Source organism: Ostrea edulis, chromosome 1 (genome assembly GCF_947568905.1).
Source record: "Ostrea edulis chromosome 1, xbOstEdul1.1, whole genome shotgun sequence".
NCBI classification, from domain to species: domain Eukaryota; kingdom Metazoa; phylum Mollusca; class Bivalvia; order Ostreida; family Ostreidae; genus Ostrea; species Ostrea edulis.
In genome coordinates this window covers 71,310,663-71,328,162 of record NC_079164.1, presented here as the reverse complement: position 1 = coordinate 71,328,162, position 17,500 = coordinate 71,310,663, and the positions used below count along the sequence as shown (strand labels likewise).

At 35.6% G+C, this 17,500-nt stretch overlaps 2 protein-coding genes across 3 annotated transcripts in view; one reads left to right on the top strand and one right to left on the bottom strand.

The window, feature by feature from the left end:
• Nucleotides 1–5,487, bottom strand: part of LOC125683148 (protein FAM133-like) — a 6,119-nt gene extending 632 nt beyond the window's left edge. The window contains exons 1-2 of one of the 2 annotated variants that reach the window (XM_048923993.2): nucleotides 5,339–5,487; nucleotides 3,156–3,217 (exon numbers count right to left, since the gene is read on the bottom strand). In XM_048923993.2, the coding sequence (XP_048779950.1) occupies nucleotides 3,156–3,202 (47 nt within the window). In that variant the 5' untranslated portion in view covers nucleotides 3,203–3,217; nucleotides 5,339–5,487. Of the gene's footprint in view, nucleotides 1–3,155; nucleotides 3,218–5,094 lie in introns of both variants that reach the window. The other variant, XM_048923986.2, reaches the window with a different exon arrangement.
• Nucleotides 1–15,406, top strand: part of LOC125683102 (3-keto-steroid reductase/17-beta-hydroxysteroid dehydrogenase 7-like) — a 70,485-nt gene extending 55,079 nt beyond the window's left edge. Inside the window, exon 10 of the mRNA XM_056159205.1 lies at nucleotides 15,068–15,406. Within this exon, the coding sequence (XP_056015180.1) occupies nucleotides 15,068–15,112 (45 nt within the window). The 3' untranslated portion in view covers nucleotides 15,113–15,406. The remainder of the gene's footprint in view (nucleotides 1–15,067) is intronic.
• Nucleotides 15,407–17,500: the final 2,094 nt, after the last annotated feature.

Below are 17,500 nucleotides of genomic sequence, written 5' to 3'. Positions count from 1 at the left end.
ATATCCGAAGTCCTACCATCATTCAACCAGAGGCCCATGGGCCACATCACTCATCTGAGCAGTTACTGTAAGGACATAAAAAAAATGTTATAGAATTCTGTAAAACTATTTGTAACTGTCTTAATTCATGCATTGCTAGAAATCCATATTTCTCACAAAATTTCCTATGAAACCACCCATATTTTTGCATTACTCACATATCTTTTACTTGAAAATTCGATGGGAAAACATTGCAAGCACAAAAATTTAAATTTTTCAAAATTACATCTCATTGGTGCTTTTCGTTTATTGACGACTGATGAACATTGCACTTTGAACAGAAAACCCCACAGGGGCTGAGCCCGTTTGGGCCTGAACTCTGATACCGTAATATATATTTATGGTATCACAGAGTTCAGGCCCAAACGGGCTCAGCCCCTGTGATAAACACAGCAAATCCTACTTCATTTAATGCGTATATTGACCTTATAAAAAACTTACAAAAAAATAAAAAACAAATGTGTTTACATAATCTTGTCAGTCTTGTGATTTTATTCACTTAAACATCACCATGCCAGTGTAAAACTTGAAATCCTCATTGTGGTCTAACACCAGTCTCAGGGGTCATGGTTTAAACAAAACTTGAATTGTCATGATATAAGGAAGCTTTCATGTGAGACTAGTCTTTGCAGCTAAAAAGGTTTTTCATCAGAAGATTTTTAATTTACATTCCACTTAATACATAAAATATGCGTTTTGCAAAATGTGGTTGAAATGTCCATGTGGGTATTGATGGTAGACAAAAGTTAATAAGAGGCCCACGGGCCACATTGTTCTCCTAAGTTACCTTAGCCCTGCTGTTGTGATCTATATGAAAGAATTTGTTCAATCTTTATTCCTATGAAAACTTTTGATCCCATATTGTGGTCCCAACCTAGCCTCAAAGGGTCATGATATAACCAAACATGAATTCACACAACATGGGGATGCCTCAATACCAATATCAGTGGTATGACCTAGTTGTTCTGGAAAAGGTGAAAGTCACATGGTCAAAGATCATTGTGTGACATGAAAGGCCTTGTCATACAAAATCCATAGACAAAATCTCAGCCTTCCATAGTTCAAGAGATATTGATTAGGTTAGGTTTTCTTAAAAGTAGGTCAAACTCAAAAGTAAAGGTCACAAAAATAAAAACTTTGGTGCCCCCCCCCCCCCCCCAAAAAAAACCCAACAGCAACAAAAAAACCTGTCTTTCACAAGGAATACACATAATTACGAAATATGAGAGCCCTTATCATTCACCATTATGAGCAAGATTAAAGTTTCAGACAGACGTACTCTACCAAAACAGTATGTCCCACAGATGCATGAACATAAAAAAAATTGAATCCAAACAACTTGCAAACATTTGCATTTTGATATGATTTTGTGTGGCCCTGTTACTTTTAATTAATTTCCTGTATACTTCCATATAAAACTTTAATCTCCTATGGTGGTCCCACCTTCACTCTGTGATGTGAACAAACTCGAATTTGAACTACATGTAGATGTTTGCATATTATCATGGCCCTGCTGTTGAGATGAAGATTTTTAAAGATGTTTCCCTGCCCAGTCCCCTGCCTGTCATAGAGGCGACTAAATGAGACAGTCCTTTAAGAAGAGTATGGCACTTCATTTGAACACACTTTTAAAAAAAAATCCTCTTCTACCAAAGCATGCTTTGTGGCAAGTTTAGTTGAAATTGGTCGCGTGGTTCTAGATCGAGAAGAAGTCGAAAATGTTAAAAGTTTACAGCTGGACACCGGACAAAAGGTAATAAGAAAAGCTCACTTGAGCTCAGTGAGTTAATATGCCTATTTGAGCCTTTGTCTCAGGTTGAGTTAAAGCAAGAGAACAGACAAGATGATCCCAGTGAATCTGTCATGCTTTGCTGGCATAATGCATGGAAATTTTTTTTCGTAATAATCTACAACACTCACAATTCTTTGGACCAGGTATGTAAACGAAGCTTGTGCCATGTTTTTGTTTACATAGAGATATATAAAACAAAATGAGATGTGACAAACACTAAAAAACTGTTAAATTGTGTTCAGAATACGGAATATAGGAACCATTATTTCATCTCCGAATCCATCGCGGTTTTTATATCTAGTATGCTCAAAGAGATCACATTTTCTGAGTTAACTTGGGCAACTTTCAGTAGACAAGCACTTAGTTATTTATAATTAGTATCAGATATAGTGAGTTCAGGCACAGTTCAGCGTCGATTTTGAAAGTTGAGGAGTGGGGAGCAAATGGAGAAAAAAGGTGCCATTATAATTGTAGAAAAAATCTTAGCTCAAACCCCAAAATCGTAAACTCAAAAACAAAGGGGGGGGGGGGGGGGGGGGGGCCTAAATGTTGCTGCATGTACGTGTCTGGAGATGAATGCATACATTAATTGGGATTATTTATTGGATTTCATAGCAGTCGGTTGTTTTAATAACTCGAAAAAATAATCTAATTAAGTAAATATCCCCACAAGTGCATAAAGAATATTTATTAACTTCCTTTCACTTTATTAACTTTTTTGTTTTATCTCCGTTATGATAATAATAAATAATAAATAACTCGTGGTTTTGGTACTAGGGTTTTCACTTGCAACATTCTGAAAAATAACTTTCAAACCCGGAAGGTATTTTTGTATCAGAAATAAGTCGTCTTTAATACCAATCATTAATATATGTATACAAGAGTTGCCCAAGTGACGCATAATTTTCGTAACTTCTTTTTCTGAAGAGCTTTGTTTACATAGAAAAGAATCATGAGGTCTGCATTTCTCTTGTAACTCGACAACTGACATTAAAATTTTTGCAGACCATTAGAAATATCTTAGTTAAGCATTGTAAACATTTTTAAAAAAAATGAAATTTGAAATTTTCAGCTCAAATCATGTCCATGCCTCTTTAACAATTATAGTGCGAATCCCATGCAGGGTGTTCACCACATACCTCATTATTTAATGATTTGCCCAATGTTGTTTCTTGCTATTTTAAAATCCTGAATATATTTACTCTTGCCCAGTTTTGAATTTGCTCATTTAGGATGGGGACATAATGGAGAAAAATGAAACATGACACTGTATATACAGTACTGTCCTGTGTGATGCACTTGTTACGTACAGTCTATACATTACCTTTCTAACTTCTCTTTCCTTCTTTTTTCTTCTATGTAATGTTTCATTGGATCTTCATGATCCTTGAAAAAAAATTATTATAATACAATAAATTGACAAAATGAAAAAGGACTATGTGAATCTCAAAAGATTGGGGGGGGGGTTGTGGTATCCAGGGTCGAATCTCGGTCTAGTCTGTTACTATTTTTACTACCCAAATGATCAGGTGGTGGGCCCCGGTCCTTTCACAAAGTCCTGGAACCCCCAACCCCCTGTAGTGGTATACATGGAACTTTGTCTTGGAACATCTACATGACATTTTGAACAGGTCCAGTCCAAAGACTATTTCTACCAACTTAGCTATTAATAGCTACCTAGGTAGGGATACAGACGGGGAAGTAGAAAGGGGAGAAGAAACTCCAGACATGCCTCCGTCGATCGAGGTGATTATTCCCCCCGTCCCTGAACATACCGAATGCCCGGAATGTTTTTGTCAACCCTGCGTGGTAGATGACAGGCACAGACAATTGTGGTGGCCACAAAATCCTAAGCTGGCTTCGTCCAAAAACGGAAAAAACCGAAAACTCCTATACAAGAAGTTTTGGACTATGCTGTGCCATCGTGGAGTATGGCAGGACAGCTGCTACGTAGAGCAAAAATCATGTGCCATCAGTTTGGATGTCCGACGACGAAGATTTATTTGGCAGTCAAATGGAATGAAGAGGGAAATAATTCAAACTGCGTCGTCCGCCAAGTCCGAGAATGGTTACTTACTTCTACCTACTTTTACCTGTTTTTGAAAATATAAATAAATAATGAAGGCGCATCTTTTAAACAGGTCAGTCGTTTATATGTATTATGTTGTTCATGTGCACGGCAAAATTCAGAGTGTAAATTTGAATACTTTACGAGGGTGGAGAATATAGTGGAAATGCATGAAAATTGCCCCAAAAACCTTTAATGTAAAAATGCATGAAGGTAAACTTTAACATTAATACAGATTTGTAAGACATTCTACACTTCTTATCCCGTAGCTTTGATTCTAAGCTCTTAGAAAATGGAACTGGGTGTAGATATTGATTTAAATTTGAAAGGTTAGAAAGAAATAGTTTTTGTCAAATATTTTTGTGGTATTCATCGTCAGTGTAAGTGAATCAAGAAATTTGGTACACACCATATTGCACCGTTCCTGCGTTTTGCCACGAAATGCAAGTAAAGGAAAAAGTAGGTAGAAATAGGTACCTGGAGTAGGTTTAAATACCTATGTAGCTATAAGTAGTTACTTAGGTGCAGAAAGTCTTTGGACTGGACCTATTGAATACATTTATATCACACGCATGCAATTATCATACTCAGTATATGGACATCAAGATTCAAGAACTCATAACTTCTGAAGTAATGTATTTTCAACTTTCAAGTGAGTTTTTAAACATTGTGTCAGATTTATATTTTATATAAATCAAGATCTTGATTTATATTTGATAATTACATGTATTGTATTTATATCCCATAAATTTTGATATTTGCCAATAGTATAAATATATTTGTTAATCATCCAATAAATCATATCAAAACTTTTTAAAATTCAATTCCAACTTATGATAGGCATGAAATGTCGTTTAAGATTAATTCATAAAACCAATGTCAGATTAGAAATTAAAGAATTTATAGGTGGGACCAGCACATATTTTATGCATTAAACATGTCCACGATGCCAAAGTTGCTTATCTCTGTTGGATGTAGGATATACTCTCAGAGTTTAGAAAATAACCCCCCACCCCCTCCCAAGGGTTTTAATGGTGTATACAAAAATGACTTCAACTATTATAAAACTAAAATGTTTGAGTACCGATTATCATCATTTTATGCATTATTAAAACTTTGCTCCGTATGCAATAGATTTAACAGCAAGTTGTGTCGAACTCCACACTGACCACCGGTAGCCATTCAATGTACTTACCCATCTGATCTTCACATCCGCCATCTTTAATCTATCTCGATCATACTGACAGAATATTTTGCCTGGTAATTAGCAGTCGTAACTAAGCCTACAGTACTGTGAGTGAGGTGCGTGAGTACAATATTTACATTAGTACAGATACTGTGATACAGACCCATGCACAAAAATATACACCCGGAAATAAAAGCAGCTACGTATCTTTAAAACTCTTATTTGTGGCATTATCTTTCCCGGATAGAGTTACCTTGCTTTTAAATAAAAAACCAGCCCCCTTCTCCTATCTCCTGACGACGATAGGAGAAGGGAGGCTGGTTTTAATCAGACTGCTTGCTCTGTGGACCGAGGATGTTGGTCGATGAATATAAACATGAAAGATGCACGTATCTTCAGTTTACAATGGTGATTAAGGATAACGATTCCAACAACAAACAAACAATGAAAGATAACAATATCTCTTATGTACATCCTGACTACGGATAACTCCGTTTACCTGTAACCGGTCTTGAGTATAAGAATAATCCACAAGATGGTTAAGGTCGTAGATTCGTTTACTTTTTGGAAACAATGAAAACCCTATAACAACAATAAAAACATATAAGGACAAATACAATACAAAGACAAAAGACACTATCGAACATATGATATATGCAACGATACAAATATATATATATTGGTCATCATTTTATCGTCAAAGGACATAACTCTCTGAACCATCAATTATAAGTAATTGATATTAAAAAATGAATATAATGTACTGCAGTGAATTGCATATATACATGTACATACCAGTTTATGGAACTGAGCTACAGCTTCCGAAATCAAGGTGAACTGCTTAAAACTCTTATGATGACCTATTGAATAATTTACTAAAATACTAAATTCTGTACACATATATCACTCTGCGCATTTATATTACTTAAAACTCATTATTTACTTAAAGAACAGAAATTATGTTTTTCCACAATTCTACTTTCAGTAAATCTTTCACTCATGACTTGCACACAAGTTTTATGAATAAAGAAAAGTTTAATTACTTATTTAAATTCATTACTTGCTTTTAATCATATAGTAAAACTATCAGCTACTTACAGTTGTTGGTGTTAGCAAATCCTCTATAAATTAAATATATATTTTATGCTTTTTAAGAACTCAATAGTGGCAACACCCTTTGGAATCTCTTTCAAAACTAGATTTTCCTGAACTATTTCATAAAAAGAACTCAGGAATTCCCGCCAGGAATTCCTATTGGCTAGAACAAAATACTAAGACCAATCAGATGACAGAACAAGTATGACACCTAAGATGTACATGAACTAATCCGAGTTATGTTCTAACTGGACCCTTACGGATTAAACCATTATATTTAAAAGGGGTGTTTAGGTTTCTTTAACACACAACACAAAGTTAGTAAGTAGCGCAGCGCAATATGTATTGAAGTGAATAAATGTGAATGGCAATATAAAAATATAAAACTAAACTAAGTACAACTACCACATACCTGATCAAGATATAGGGCTCACGGCGGGTGTGTCCGGTCGACAGGGAATACTTACTCCTCCTAGGCACCTCCCACGTCTGGTGTGTCCAGGGGTCCGTGTTTGCCCAACTTACTTATAAGTTATAGGAGTTATGAGATTGATCACTGTTCGTTATCTTCACCTTTCATATAAGAAAGATGAATATTGTTTTAGGATTAAACATTCTTTTTGAAGACTTTATCGATGTGTAGACTCCAGACATTTTACTCACACACCGAATAAAAGTGCGAAGCACTTAAATTATGTTATGTTTGAAGAAAAATGTCTGGAGTTTACATTACATTATGCAAACTTACATGTATGAATATCGGTATATATCACTTCAATGAAAGACGAATCGATAGACGACATACTGAGTGATATTTTCATCAGATATAATATGTGATGATCAAACCGACTTGACCCTCGGAAGCTACATGTAGATGGCCGGGTCAGTTGGTAGAGCACCTCACAAGAGATTGGGGTGTATGCGTGTCCAGGGTCGAATCTCAGTCTAGTTTGTTACTATTTTAACTGCCTAAACGATCAAGTGGCGGGCCCTGGTCCTTTCACAAATTCCTGGACACCCCCCCCCCCCCGTAGTAGTATATTACCGACTGACCTATTTCGGTGACTGACCAGAATCGGTGACCTTTTGTTTACGTGTGCACGTTGTCGTTTCCGGGTGTTGATGTCGTCATCAATTTTGACGTAGTGTTTGCAAACATACACTGGACTGCGTTCAAGGTCGTAGCGGCTAGGCTAGATATCTAGGTATATTGAATACACTCTATGAATTAACGCTTGTTATCCTTACGTAGGACTAGCCTAGCACAATGACATCGTTCAAGATCGTAGCTCTACCGAGCCCTACGTAGCCGCTACGATCTTAGGTGATTTCATTGTCATTGATTGTTTATATTTTTGAGATTTTATTGGCACATTAATGTACATAAACTGCACTCCTAAATATGTCATACTTTTTCATATAAAACGGGGAGGAATGTAGTGAAACGTATGTTCTCTGTATGTTAACTTAATGTATATGACCTCTGACCTTGGTCTGCATAAGGTTGGGCATTGTTTATAGGCCTTGTATTCTAGACAGTATATCATGTAATATCTCGGTTACACGATAGAAGTCATCATTTGAACGGTAAATTAAGTGACTGTTTTCATTTTAGGATTTTCATTCCTAGATGGTAAGCGATGCAAAATTAATGGAAATACAGAGTTAGTTTAACAGTCAAATCACTTATCAGAAGCGAACATCAGTGTCACCTAAGTGCACATTAATTACTAGAACTGACCGAAGCTGAGAGTAAATTTCCAGACATGAATTATGAAGGACTTCTCAAATTGATTATACAAATGCAAGCATCATCATGTTATATAGCTTTACATTTTCTCACAGCATGACCCATGGGTCCAGGATGCTCATTTTACAGGCCTAAGTCGTTAAAACAGGTAGTGACAGTTCCATCACCAAAACGCTCGGCATCAGGTGTGAATGTCACGGGTCCTCGGAGATGACCTTAAAAACGGATATCCCGTGGCACGCTAAAAAACCCTCATTGCTCAATGGCCGTAAGCGCCGAGCAAAGACCTAAATTTGAAACCATTCACTGGTCTTGGTGACGTCTCCATATGAGTGAAATATTATCGAGAGAGACGTTAAACAAGATACAATCAATCAATCATTTTTTAAATCTTCATTTCAATATTACGGTATTCTATAAATAACATGAAACAAAAAACTCTTACCATGTTGGTTTGCAAACTCGAAATCTTACATATGAACCACGTTGTACCTATAAATATTTAAAATTCTTTGAAAACCTGAAAAACACAAAGATTCAATTTGTTAAATTAATATGATTGATTATTTTTTACGTCCCGTCGAGAATTCCCCCCTCATATCGAGACGTCACCAGCTGTAGGTGAAGTACCACAAAGAACAAAGTACGATTGTATACATGAAAAGGTCCAAAAAATTTCTCTCTATAAAATGTGTCTGGAATTAACCTTAATCAGCGTTTTAAGAAGTAAAATACATGCCAGGTATACTAGGTCAACAAAATCAGAATGGTATTCCTAATACGCCAGTTTCGAGATACGAACTCTTCTGTATAGGAGGTGCATTTAGTGGAACTTTGAATGCCTAAGTGGGACAGAGTGGATATTCAGCCAACGAGGAAGACGATGAAATGTATTAAAAGTGGCTTCTCTTTAAATATGTAAATGTCGGAAATACTAAATACTATCGAAAGAAATGTTTTACCGAAGTGGAAACATACAAACAATGTCATATTTGCAAGACATATCTTGGATATGGTACTTATGACCAACGAAATAAAGTGATAGGATAAGAATTCTATGTATTTAATTATTCCCTAAATACTTATCACTTACTTAGTCTGTGTATCAGTCGAATTCGGGTGACCAAACAGCGTATGAGAAACTTACTGAGTACATTCACTTACGCTGTGATGAATATCTGTCCCACTCCCGCGTGTAAACAAATTCCTTCGCGCCTTACTATGTACGAGAGTTCTCCAAAGGGAAATAACTCGGACGTATCTCGAAACCGGCGTATTGGATAGCATTATGACATCATGAATAAGACATTATTTAATTCCCGCTTCTTCTTTTTCAAAATAAGCCTGAAAACTGTCAAATGTCATACAGATTATTGCTCAGGAAAAGATGTGCGCATTTGTCGAGCAAAATGAAAATGATATATATTGTGTATTATTTTAAGATGAAACACATACTTGAATATGAAATTCCTCGACGTATGCGCTGTATGTTTTCTGAAAGGAAAACCACCTGAATTTGTGCTAGCTCTCGTCATATGACACAAATCATTTTGCTGATCAAACTGAGCGGATTTTGGGTTTGCTAATCTATTCCTTATTTGAATGTCAGGGTTTGAGCTCCAAGTGAAATCATTGATATTTTGGGCCAAATGACTTTAGAAACTGTACCTACTTCTTTAGACCTATTTAAACAAATTTAGATCTATGCTTAGCGCTCAGAGCCGTATCAGTGAGTGTTCTTTATCGTGCTAAAGGCTGTCTCGACATATTTGGGTCTCGTCGAAAATTTTGCAACTCATATTGAGATGTCACCAGCCGTAGGTAAAGTACCACAGACCTATACTTAACGCTCAGGGTCGTAGCAGTGACACAGGACCTCCGTGGTTGAGGTCATATCCGAAAGACCCGTGATTCTCACTTCTAAATGTCAAGCGTTTGGCGAAGGAGCAATCACCACCTATGTTAACGTCTTAGTTTTGACGCGGGCATGACACGAGCGGAGCTCTAACTCACGACTTCCCAGTTAGAGAGCAAAGGATAGGGTCATAACAAAGTTTTATATGGGAATATGTAGAAAAATTATTTGAAATTCTTTTTCTGGAGATCCGCGATTGTCGATTTTTTTTTATAAATACATACTAAACCATCCTTAAGTAGTAAAAAATCAAGTTTGTTCATACCATAACCCCAATTTAAGTTGGGCCATAAGTACAGTAGGTGGCATAATTCTACATTGGAAAATGCAGCAACTCACTCAGGTGAATCCAGTATCAAAAGCCTTGAATTTCATTGACATAGATAAAAGTTGGCTTGTAGGGTAACTACAAACTTGCTCCATCTACTTCGCCTGTGTGCATACCATGTACTAAAAATCTATGTCGGCAAGATGATAAAATCAAAATATATCATGCTCCCTTCCTACTCTGATGCATAGTATACACATTAACGTAGAAGATGCATAGGACCTGCACGCATTACAGCCGTTTAAATGTCAAGTTGATCGTGTTTTTGCATAAAAAATCATCAGAATATCATATGAATGCTTGTTGGATGTGTCCCGAAAGTTGACAAAATTGTGCCGTAGTGATAACTTTCATGTATAAGTGTGACGATCGAATATTAATATCACAAGCAAAGCACAAGAACTTTACATTGACGTATGGCGGCATATTTCTGTTATCACTTGTCAGATGATTAAGTCGACTTGTCTGACAATTATGTTAACATGTCAGTTAATTGTGTTGATTTGTCAAGCAATTTTGTCGACTATTAGAGAGAGAGAAAAAAATCCTCGTTCACATTTTCTTATTATCTTTTGAATCTGATATACTGATCTTGATACTTGCCAACAAGTCAACATCACGATCTGACAAGTCGATATAATTATCTGTTAAGTCAACATAGTCATCTGACAAGTCGACTAAAAGGTCATTATGTCGACTTGTCAGAACATTTTGTGGACCCGTCAGATCGTTTTATCGGCTTGTCAGATACTTGTGTCGATTTGTCAGATACTTATGTCGACTTGTCAGATCATGTTGTCGACTTGTCAGATCATTACTGGATGACACATTTTGGACGTGAAAACATTTTACGGTTACTTCAATTTTTTTTTTATTATACTTGACAAGTGGACAGAATTATCTGACAATTCGACCTAATTAACTGGCAATTTGACATGATTATCTGACAAGTTAAAGGGCTTATACAATGAAATCGTATTTAATTGTGTTTAAAAAGAATTTTCCTTACTGAGTTGAGCGGAAAAAATCGCATCAAAATGGTGCAGAAATAACAGAGTTATCGATCGTATGAATGGCTATTTCTACTTGCTTTCAAAATGCAATCAACCAAAAATAGAAACGACCGAAAACGAGGCTATTCAGCTGTGACGTCACAACGGGATCACACATGGAAGATATAGACTGACCAACAGCAGTTTATACAGTGATTTTAGCGTTATTCATCGGATTTAGAAATATTTGAATGTTCTTATGTCGAATTAGAGACACTACCATATCTACATGACCTACATCAAACTCGTTCGCCTCAAAACAGCGCTATACATGTACAACCAAGGAAGAATGAGTTGGAAACAAATTATTGAATAACTGGTTAGTTCTTTATCATCGATCGATGCGTTTTTGCTATCAAATAAAGAAGTAAAAAAAAATTTTTTATAGTTTGTTTGCATGTGAATAAGATAATAAAATTTAAAAAAGACATGACAAATAAAAATATTTTTACAAATGAAACACGATATAATGGCTTCGAAGTTCGCACTCGTGATGGTGCGCCTATGAAGTGAATAACATTTTAAAAACTGATATTTATGAATGGGTGAATTAGTTTGTCTGTAAATGGAATTTCAAATATTGTAGATCTTGCATGTTTTAATTAAACCTGGTGCACTTTCGGCCATTACTGCAGACAGGTGTATCTCATCTATTAATAGGAAATTCAACAAGTCATGACAGTGATAGGAAAACCAGGGAATATGGAGCGCCAAATTAACATAAACTCAAATAATTGAAGATATCTTCAATTATTTGAAGATATCATCAATTCTATTATGGCTCTCTTTAATTGAATTAATGCGCGCATTAAATCAATTATTGCTCTCATCAAATGAATTAATGCGCGCTTCAATTCAATTATTGCTCTCATCAATTGAATTAATGAGAGCAATAATTGATTTAATGCGCGCATTAATTCAATTAGTGCTCTCTTCAATTCAATTGATGCGCGCATTAATTCAATTAATGAGAGCAATAATAGATATGATGCGCGCATTAATTCAATTATTGCTCTCTTCAATTCATTTTATGAGAGCATCAATTTAGTAGAAATATTGCTCGCAATAATTATTTTAGAGCTCGGTATAAATAATTTGATGATCTCGTTAATTCAATTGAAGATATCTTTAATTCATTTACAGTGCTTTTGTATAAGGAATTAATGCGCGCATCAATTCTTTGAAAGAGAGCAACAATTCAATTGAAGATATCATTAATTCAATTGTGGATATGTTGAATTGAAGATATCTTTAATTATATAGTAGCTCTCTCTAAAAGAATTATTGCTCTCTTCAAATGAATTAAAGATATCATTAATTCAATTGAAGAGAGCAATAATAGAACTAATGCGCGCATTAAATCAATTATTGCTCTCATCAAATGAATTAATGCCCGCATCAATTCAATTATTGCTCTCATCAATTGATTTAATGCGCGCATTATATCAATTATTGCTCTCTTCAATTGAATTGTAGCGCGCATCAATTCAATTGTTGATATCATTAATTCATTTGAAGAGATCATTAATTCAATTAATTCGCGCATCAATTATCAATTCAGCTGAAGAATTAATGCTATCATCAATTCAATTAATGCGCACAATAATTCAGAATTGAAGATATCATTAATTATTTGAAGATATCTTTAATTCATTTGTTGCGCGCATCAAATGAATTGATGATATCTTTAAATAATTGAAGATATCTTCAATTATTTGAGTTTATGTTAATTTGGCGCTCCATAAGGGAAAGCTTTATACATGTATAACACAACACAATGGATTTCATCCATTTGTAAATTGTGGTCATGTCCCCGTCTACTGGAAACGCGGTCTGATAGTTCCGTTATATAAGGGTTGCAGTAAACCTGAAGATTCCTGTAACAGTTACAGACCTGTAGCCTTATTGCCTTGCCTTTTAAAGCTTTTTATACGTCCGTCTTAAGACGGGACGTATTATGGTATGGCGTTCATGTCCGTCCGTCTGTTAGCTTTTTCGTGTCCGACCCGTAACTTAAATACTACAAGGCCTAGAATCATCAAACTTTGTCTGTAGATACATCTTGGGTAGAAGGTGTGTCGCACATTAAAACCAGGTCATTAAGAAGATATGGCCATATATGGCAAAAATTTGTCCGGCTCATAACTTGAAAACTATTAGACCTAGAATCACCAAAATTGGTCAACTAAAGCATCTTAGGTAGAAGGTGTGTCGCATCCTACTTTAAGGTCACTGTGACATTTAATTAAGGTGATATAAAAAAAAATGTTTTAATGGGTACAATCTATACTGTTAACAATATGTGACGGGCGTATCATGTGCCGTGGCGGTGCACTTTATTGAAAAAGTTATCTACAATCGTATTACTAAGTATGTTTTACACAGGAAAGATTTCCCCACCACTCAACAACAAGGTTTCCAGAAAGAATTAGGTTGTCTCACTACATCGTTCAATCTACATGAAACAATTTTTCATAACTTGGAACAAGGTAGTAATGTTTACGTGGGTTTTCTTGATATTAGCAAAGCTTCTGACACGGTGTGGGCGCCTGCTCCTATGTTTAAGATATACGAACTTGGCATTAGGGGTAAATTATGGTCACTTATTAACCAATGTCACCAAAGTACAGTGAGTTCAATTATTGTAAACCAAACCCAATCAGATTGGTTTCTTGTTAACCAAGGTGTTAGACAGGGTGGTGTGCTTTCTACCTTTCTATACCTTGTATTTATTAATGATCTTATTCATGAACTACAGTCGGGTAGTCTAAATGCTGGTGTACTAGATATCCCTAGCAACTGTCCCTCTTTAGCTGACGACTTGTCATTAATTAGCATATCTCCACTATCGCTCCAAACAATGTTGGATATCGCATACAACTACTCAAGTAAATGGCGATTTACATTCAATGCGTCCAAATCCTGCGTCTTGCAATTTCGAGCTAAAGGAACAAAGTTAGACAAATTATCGTTGCAGTTAGGTCCTTCCAAAATGGCATGCAAACAGTCCTATAATCATCTAGGAATTCTTATCAACCACAAATGCAAACTCTCGGACAGAATACAGGAATCTGCAACAAAGGGCGTAAATCTTACTTCGCACTATCCGATCTTGGTACACAGTTTCTTAACCCAATGACAACGTCTCATTTGTACAAAACGATCGTACTACCATCAGTGCTTTATGAATGTGAACTCTGGAGCAACATATCATCTGTTGATAAAGTTCGACTTAACACATTCCAACACTTTATTTGCAAAAACTACCTTCATTTACCAAAATTATGCAGGTCAGATACGTGCGAATCATTTTTCAATGTTGTACCCATATGAAGTGCGGAAACTTTTATTCTTTGCAAGATTATGTCGTCTGAATCCAAAAACATTAACGAATTCAATATTTCTCGCAAGAATATTTTCCTATCTTTAAAGTCTCTCGGATGTTCATTCTGGTTTTATTCCCGATATTATAAGGACTCTCCAATCAAATGATCTTGTTTCCCGTTTATGGAAATTTCTGGAGGATGGATCCTTCCCTTCGAAACTCAACTGGAAGAATATGGTATGTAGCAGAGTCATGACCTCGCATATATCTCGGCGTCAAATACGAATGTCGCACGACCGTGAATTTCTTTCCTTTATACAAATTTTCTCGGACTCAAAACCGTCATCTATCTGGTTTTTAGCAAAAAACTACAAGGAAATTAAACTCTGCAAATTCATATGCAAACTTTGTACCAATACCTGCTCAATGGACCAATTCCAAAATTGCTCTCTTTGTGGAAGGTCTTTCTCTAATGTGTTTCAACATTACTCTTGTGCATGAGAGATTTCTGTTGTAGGATTTTAATGAAGACTCGCACCGGTACCCTGACATGAACATGTAAATTTTTCGAGCATCGAAACCAGCCTCGCTTATGATCATGCCGAGTCATAGCCGTGATGGAAGTTGCCAGGAAACATTAGGTTAACTTATCATCATAAAGTAAATAGGCTTATAACTGTGCCTACATGTTTTCGCTTCCAATATCATAGAACTTTATTTTATAAATTCGCCATGCAGAAGTTGCAGACGGTATTTAAAACTGTATAAAATGAAACAACAGAACGATGTGTTTAATGTTTCTCTTTTATAAATTGATGAAATTCTTGTTTGTTTACAAAATAAACTGTATAATTATCCTGCTGCGTTTATTTCTGTTATGATGTCATTGCAGTGGCGGATCCAGGGTTTACGAAAGGGTGTGTGTGAAAGGCAAGTATTAGCCAAAATGCTTAGCCATTTTGGGCGCCAATCTGGAATTTTACTCACACTATTTCTATTATTAGCTCTTCTGAGCCGAAGGCTCAAAGAGCTAATCATATGGCCATACATGTATGTCTGGCGTGCGGTGAGCGTCAACTTTTTGGGAAAAGGGCTATATCTCAAGAACCCCTTGGCCAATTTTTGTCATATTTGTCACAGGGTATCCTTGACCCAAAGGCTTTCATTTGTTTTTTTTTTTTTTTTTTTTTTTTTTTTTTTTTTACAAAAGCTAGGTTTGTGACCGTTTAACAAGGAGAGATAATTAGGAAAATGCAAAAAAAGTAGTGGTTGCTAAAAAAATTTCTTCTCAAGAACCACTGGGCAAATTATCACCAAACTTATGCATAAGGATGAGGATAGGTTGTAGGTAAAAAAAATTGTTCAAGGCATCATCCTGGGGAAAAGGGTGTGGTCTCAAGGTCACTTCAAAGTTGACCTTAAATTTTGTTTTGTTAAAACTTTGATATTTTGCTTAGTATAAGGACTAGGATCATCAAATTTTATCAGTTGATGCATCTTAGCACCTAATATCATGTTGTCTCAAAAGTAGGTCATGGTGACCTTCTTTTTGAATTTCGCAGGTAATTATTATTAAATGGATTTTGATGCATATCTTGGACACTTTGAGCCTATGATCATCAAAAGTTGTCAGTTGATGGATCATGGGACCTAAAAGTGCGTCATGTGAAAAGTATGTCACCATGACCTACTTTTGGAATTTGACGGCTATATTTTAATATTTCAGATACTATTTGACTTACAATTATCAAACTTTGTCAGTTGATGCATGTTGAGTCTTCAGAGTGTGTTGACTAAAAAGTAGGTCACAGTGACCTGTTTTTGGATTTTGATTTGACTTACAATCATCAAACTTTGTCAGTTGATGGGTCTTGAGTCTTCAGAGTGTGTCGACCAAAAAGTAGGTCACTGTGACCTACTTTTGGAATTTGACGTTTATATCTGAATATTTCAGATACTATTTGATTTCAATTATCAAACTTTGTCAGTTGATGCATCTTGAGTCTTTGGAGTGTGTCGACCAAAAAGTAAGTCACTGTGGCCTTCTTTTGGAATTTGACGGCTATATTTGAATACTATTTGACTTGTCAGTTGATGCATCTTGAGTCTTCTGTGTGTCGACCAAAAGTAGGTCACCGTGACCTACTTTTGGACAGTTACATTTCAGTTTTCAGGTACTATTTGACTTAACATCATCAAACTTTGTTAATTGATGAATCTTGGTTAGTGAGAATTTTTGCCTGTTCTACAATGTATCAGAAGAGCGATTCTAGGCCCATGGGCCTCTTGTTTAAATTTATGGCGAGAGGGGGGATCTAAATCTCCCACTGCTTTGCATAAGCAAGAAGCCAGGTGAAAATACAGGAACTGACTTTTGAAACGGTGATTGTATTCATACGCAAGAACAAACTGATCACGTGACCAAATTCATGTCACACGAAATTGAACATCAATTTCATTAGTAAGTGTCATATAAGGAAGTGCATTGGCAAATGTAAATATTTGATAATGAATGTTACAAAAAAAAATTAGATTATTTTTACCAATATCTATAATCAAAATAAAATGATTTCCATTATCATGTTCTAAGTTTAATCCATCATTCATTTCTTGCATATTTTAAAATGTCTTAATAGATATTAAAACATCAAAATCAATTCATTGTTGCACATACTGAATAAATATATCAAATATCAAAAATCGTATAAATCATATATATAAAAAATTAGTGCGAAATGCATGAAACTACTTTATCGTATAATATACTTGAGGTGCCGTTTTTACTGAGATTTCTCTTGATTCTAAGAGATATCCCAATATCTTCAAACAAATGTACGACGTGGATCATCCCATAATTAAAACATGATTTATATTGGCATGTAATTTCGGGTGAAATTCAGGCGGCCGTTTCACAAACCGATCATACACGTAGATCGTCAACGTAGACGTT